We start from the raw sequence: 6061 nt of genomic DNA, 5'->3' as shown, positions 1-6061 counted from the left end.
AATCAGCATGCTAAGCCCATCACAGGGTCTGTTGCCAGGGTATATGGGCTAAGTGGTTTTCTCTTCCTGGTCCATCCCTGGCCCCTCCTGGGTCAGCTTCAGCATTGCCCTGGAAAAACCATTTGTTTTGTTATCAGAGGGGAACACTTTTGTTATGAGTATGTCTTTGATATTTCCTGCCCTTTTGGGCACCTTCCTAAGGAGGCTTGAAGAGGATCCATAGGATCATCAGGGACAAAACCACATTGACTCTAGAAACTGACACCAAATTAACTTGAGAAACAGATGGGAAGTAGATTCTAAATACTACAAGCTTGCGGTCTGCTAGGAGGAATTGCTGGAGGAAGGTGAGTGTGATATGAACAGACATACTAAGAGCAAGTTGGGAAAGGGACAGAAGACAAGGGGCAGAGAAGGACTTTCTCACCAATGAGAGACTTATATTTAATGTCTTGGCTCAGTTACTTTCAATTGTTTTACCCCAAACAAAATCCACATCTGCTAGATTGCTGCCAGAGCCTTTGTAATGTGAGAGCGCAAGGCCTTCCTGGGGTGGGAGGACCAGATTTGCACAGAGAGAAACCTCATGATATGGGCAAGCTGCAAGAAGCCCCACCTGTGTGTACAATGTACTTTACGGATTAAAGCAAACTTTGACATTATGATCTGTTTTACTTAGAATAAGTACTTTACTCTTCAAGCTTCTATTTCCACTTCTATTTCCTTGAGGTGGGGGTAGGAAGAGGGGCAGAAAATCATCAATTCTCTCAGGTAATTGGGTACATGAGCCACTCTGTGTGATTTAAAGCAGTTTAAATGCAAGCAGATGAGAGGCGTGTTATTTGTAGGGTTAGTTCTAACATGAATACGTCCTGTCTTCCATACTGAAATTCCAAGTTGAAGATTCTCCTTGCAGAAAGTCTACTACTCTGGGCACCTGTGACATATTTAGGACGTGGGGGAGTAACATGAGCAGGGGAGTTGTAGTGGAGGGGCTGGTGGAAAACAGAAGGGGAATATTTAAAGAAGTCTTGCTGGTGTCTCCATGTCCCCTTTCTGGTCTTCAAGAAACGTAAATAAATACTCCATGATCCTTAATTGAACAAATGGTTATCTGGGGGTTGAGGCCTTTTGGCTAAGATCAAGTGTAGAAATGTCTTTCACCTTCTTGATGTCCCAGGGAGTGGGGACACTGTTTATAGAAGAACCGTCATTTGTGACCATTGAAACTGCTGCTTGGGATTATTGTGGTCCCCAGATGTTTCTGAGGCAGGTGGAAGGTGAGGAAATATGGTAATCAGAAATATGTAAACAGTAACATACAGGCTATAGGACACTGCACATCGCATACAGGTATGTCTAATACAGACATAGACTTTATTTTAAAAACACTCATTTGGTGCCAAAAATACATAGAAAAATAAAGTTTGATTGGAGTACTTTACTAACATTCAAGTCACAGACTTTGGTGTTACAGATTACAGCACGTTTATTAAGCATGTAGAATGTAAATGAATTGTTTCAATAGGAAAGGAGGGGGCTGGCTCAGCACCATGGTCCAGGGCAGAGTCCAGTTCACCTGTCAGCTCCCAGAAAACTGGTTGTTTAAATGACCTTCTGCTGGTTCCAATTCGTAGGGACAGCTAGCTCTGGAAGTGGAAATGCAAGATGGATTGGTAAGCAAAATAATTTCTCACAAAGACCGTTTTTGCAATATACAACATACAGCACTATAAAATGCTTAATCTTTGTACAATTGCATGTTGAAAAGAATTATATTCAGAGGGTGGATGGTGAATGACTACTGAGTGGGAAAGAGGTACTAAAAGCTCATCTTAGATCATTAAGGAAGAGGGAACACTCTAGGCCATGCCAGCTTTTGAGCCATCAGTATTGTGGTGGGTGTAGTAGCATTTAAGAGCAGTATTTGAACATGAAGCCCAAAACACAGAAAATGCAGGAAACTGACCAAATTTTTGCCAACTGACCTGAGCAGTTTTGTCCAACAGTAAATTGGCTTGTAACAGGAGGAAATGGAAAGCATTGTTACAAAAGAAAAGAAAGTAAGTACTGAGAGACCAAGGAACTTCCAGGCCTCAGGGTTCCTCATCAAGCAATGTTTTGTCTTCTGATGTGTCCCCTCTACCAGGTCACTTGAGCTCCTTAGACAGAAACAGAAAGATAACCAAACTTTGGTTCTCAGCAGCCTCTAGGGGATCTATCTAGAGCACCCCATTATAGGCTTTCAAAGCAGCCCCCAAAATATTTGGACAGCTTGTTTATCCTAATGTTGAGGCCATCATAAGGCCATGTTCTGGAAAGTTTCCTTGTTTTCCACCTCTTCCTGCCAAGTGCTGTCCAGCCCCCTTTGCTCGCTCGGTGGACTGAACCTCGCAAGGTCCAGGCTGCCTTCTCTTCCATGCCCTATCCACAAGCCTGCAGTGTCTACAACTTCAGGAGACCAGCCCTTCATTTTTCAGTGTTCTTTTCTCTGTAAAAACCCAGTACCTCCCACCTCTTCTGCCTGCAGGGTTCCCAAGCATTTTCAGACTGAATTGCAGCAACAGAGCCACTAGAAAGCCCTAGAAAAGCAGCATTGACCTTCTTGAGCTGTCAGGTCTTTAAATAGAATTGGGAATTTAATGCTGTGTGTTTTTTAAGGAAAGAAATCAGAATTGCTAGGTTAGGTGATGCATGCCTTTTAGCCAGTTTAGAATCTGCCTCTCCATACTTATTTTTTAAGCCAGGACAGGTAAAGCTTTGAGAAAGAAAAAGGAAGAAAAAGCAAAGGAAGGGAGGAAGGAAAGGGAGGAGGAGGAAAAACCTCAGGCTAAGTGAGAAAGGTAGATTAGGTGTAGCCAGACCAAAAATGTGGATTGAAAAGGACTAGGGTGAGCGACTGTTACAAAAGCAGGGGAGAAAGGCAGTACCTTATAGTAAAAAATTGTCATGTGTCATGATCTGGTATAAATGGTGTCCTGAAAACTTCAGGGAAATTCTGATTCTAAATGCCCTAGCTGGTCCCACTGTATGAAGGCTCGGAAGAGGCCTGTCCAGCTTCTGCTAATAAGAATGCAATGGCACCAAGAGCAGCCAAAGGGGCTGTGCAGAGAATCTTCTGGCATGCCCTTTCCCTTGCTGTAGAGCTCTGTTTACACAGCCTGTCTTAAAAACCCAGCAAGTGCATCTTGTTCTGTGTGGGCCATCCTGTAAATACTAACATTGGTATACGAGTTAAAAGGAAGAAGCTGCTATTTTCATCTCTTCCCTCCCATTTCCACAGCCCATGCTCATCTATGCAGATCACAGTTCTCCTTGAGACCCCCTACCACCCCTTCTCCCAGGTGCACAGCATAATGTGGGCCGCCACCCAAGGCCAACAAGAGGCCTTTGATTTGAAGTTTAATTCACTAGGCAGCATCCCCATCTGGGGTGTCCTTTCACCCTTTGTGGCTTTGCTTGTTCAAAGCTGGTGACACAAGAAGAGGGACTTGCAACAAACAGAACCCCAGGAGTGATTGCCAGTACCACAACCAAAATTAAATAAGGTAGTAGAAACAGCACTTGACTTTCTCTCTCCCCTTCAAATCAGAAGCTAAAAGCAATAATGACTTGCACTACACATAATGCAGGAATTATTTGGGTATTAAAATATTCGCTGCCCTGAATCTTTATGGGTTCACCGGTGATGAATCTGGAATTTGCACAGAAACCTCCAACAGCTTTGATCTCCACCCCTATAGTTCCCCAGTGTTCCCTGATCTTGGCCCCTTTGGTTTTCCAGAGAGAAACTCCCTATGGCTAGGCAGTTTGGGAACACCCAGCTGACATCTGGGCTGATTCTACCAGAAAGCAGGGCTCCAGCCGCCCAAGCAGTAAAGATAGGGGTAGCACGGGTAGTTGTACACAGAGACCAGGGAGGCCCGTGAGAAGCCCTCTTCCTTCAGGGCCGGCAGCGAGGCGCGCTTCTCCAACTCGCCCAGGTCCGAGGTGAGCTGCTTCCGCTTAGTCTTGTAACGTCTGTTCTGGAACCATATTTTCACTTGGGTCTCTGTGAGTTTGAGGTTCTTGGCCAGGTGTGCTCTTTCTGGGGCTGACAGATATTTCTGATGGCTGAACTTCCTCTCTAACTCGATGACCTGAGTGTGGGAGAAGGCGGCTCGCGAGCGCTTCTGTGGTTGCTTGGCGGTTTGTGGAAGGCTTGTTGGGAAGGTGCCTGCCGTGTCCTCACAGTCTAGCAGATAGGTCTCAAAGTGCCTAGCTGGAAAGCAGGGGAGAGACGGAGGGATGAGAGGAAAAGTTACATGTTAGCCGGGAAGAGAACTCAAGTCAACCCTTGCCTATCTCCTGCGAGTGAACAAATAGCCCTCTGTTATCGCTGATACATTTCACTTTTTTCACATGACTAAAGGAACCTTCCAGTGGAAAAGTAAATCTATTATGTATTAGCTGTTCTTTTAAAAAAAATAATAGTAAACTTATTTATTTGAAAGAGTTAGAGATTGAGAGGTTTATCCATCCACTGAGGCACTCCCTGGATGGCCCCAACAGCCAGTGCTGGGAACCGACAAGGCAGGGAGCTTCATCCAGGTCTCCCACATGGGTGACAGGGGTCAAAGCAGTTAGGTCATCCTCTGCTGCTTTCCTAGGCACATTTGCTGGGAATTGGATCAAAAGTGGAATAGTCCCAGGATAAACTGCTGTTCATCTGGGCTGCCAGAGTCACACAGATGGGGCTTTACCCCACAAAACCCCGACAAAGCTACAGCGCTGGCCGCTGTGTCTTAATATTCTAATAATCAGCAGTGACCCAGAGCAGGGCATTTGGTGGTTGGATTCGCTGCCATATTGCCCTGTAGAATTAAATGAAGGGAAGAGCCACGACACAAGATGCTATCGGTCAAGTGGGACATCAAAGGCATCCGGTGCTAGTGTCAACGGGGGCCAGTGAGGGCTTGTGTGGCGGCGGCGGCGAGAAGGCACCGGCTTGTGCCAACATCATTCTCTGGCTTTTATTCCCTTTTCTCTGAACTTGGAGGGTAGGCTGCCCCATCATCAGGCGTCTACACCTGACTCCGCGCAGGCAGGGTCTGGGTTTCACCTCCAGGATGTGGGCTATGAGCACACTGCCTGCGAAGCTGGGGAGGATCCGAGGGCAGCCGCTGCTGCCCTGCGTCAGAGGCGAATCCCTGACGTGCACCCGGTGCTGGCAGGTGATGAAGGAGGGACCGGGGACCCGGAGCGTGGAGTCCCTCCGCCTTTCTCTGCGGAGGTCCACATCCCTGCATGCTGAGCTCGGCTAAGTCCGCCTGGACCGCTCGCCTTCGGGCTCGATCCTCTCAGTCAGCCCAGCCTGGCCTCCCCTGGCCTCGCCGAGCTTACCTGGCTCCGTCTCCACCAGCGTCTCGACCTCCCCGAGTGCGGCTCTGGACCCGGTGTTTGCCTCTTCTGGCGCACCGGCGCAGCCTCTTTCTCCTGCGGGCTCCGGCCCTGGGTCCGGCATTGGATTCCTCAGGCGCGGGGACTGTGGGCTGCAGGTGTGGCCACCGCGCCTTGCTGTGTGGTCCCGCAGGATATCCTGGATGAGGAAAGAGGTAAGCGGTTTGGATTGGACTGGCGGGGTGGCCCGGGAGCTGCAGCCGGCCTCCTCCGGCTCCTCGGGCCGCTGCGGCTTGCAAGCCCTGAGCATCCCCGCGGCTCGGCTGAGGCCCCGCTGCCAGCGCCCGCACCGCTTTCACTTTCCACCGCCCCGCACGCACTTATAGCCCCGGGAAAGGAGGATGCGCGCCGCCTTCCCATTGGCCGCGGGAAACGGATGGCTCTTCGGATTGGCCGCCTGGTGCTCCAGGTGACCTGGCGGAAAAGGCGAGCCCTTCGCGCCGTCCAGCTCGGTTCTCTGCCCTGGAGGAATCCTTCAACAATATCCCGCCCTCCTTCCCTGGCTTGACCCCTTCCGCCCTAAGCCAGTTTTTCTGTGCCCCAGACCACTCGAGATGGAAGTTGAGAAGCTTTTCGGGAATAATGATGCCGAGAACAAATGCAGCAGTCAAGGTGTCTTAGG

The 6061-nt window shown here is 48.8% G+C and overlaps 1 protein-coding gene across 1 annotated transcript; it reads right to left on the bottom strand.

The window, feature by feature from the left end:
- Positions 1 to 3842: 3842 nt before the first annotated feature.
- Positions 3843 to 5689, bottom strand: NKX3-1 (NK3 homeobox 1). The gene is made up of 2 exons (XM_040965753.1): positions 5383 to 5689; positions 3843 to 4261 (listed from the first exon to the last, which is right to left on the bottom strand). The coding sequence occupies exons 1-2, from the start codon at positions 5687 to 5689 to the stop codon at positions 3843 to 3845; spliced, it is 726 nt and encodes a 241-aa protein (XP_040821687.1).
- Between the last annotated feature and the right edge of the window lie 372 nt (positions 5690 to 6061).

Source organism: Ochotona curzoniae, unplaced genomic scaffold (assembly GCF_017591425.1).
Source record: "Ochotona curzoniae isolate NIBS_2020 unplaced genomic scaffold, NIBS_Ocur_1.0 scaffold_4505, whole genome shotgun sequence".
Lineage (NCBI taxonomy): Eukaryota > Metazoa > Chordata > Mammalia > Lagomorpha > Ochotonidae > Ochotona > Ochotona curzoniae.
This window is presented reverse-complemented; position numbering and strand designations above follow the sequence as displayed.

Excerpts from the sequence above, each read along its gene's own strand:
- NKX3-1 (XM_040965753.1), bottom strand. The coding sequence starts at position 5,689 with ATGCTCAGGGCTTGCAAGCCGCAGCGGCCCGAGGAGCCGGAGGAGGCC. Across the intron at positions 4,262-5,382 it reads GCTGGTGGAGACGGAGCCAG|CTAGGCACTTTGAGACCTAT; the intron begins GTAAGCTCGGCG and ends CCTGCTTTCCAG.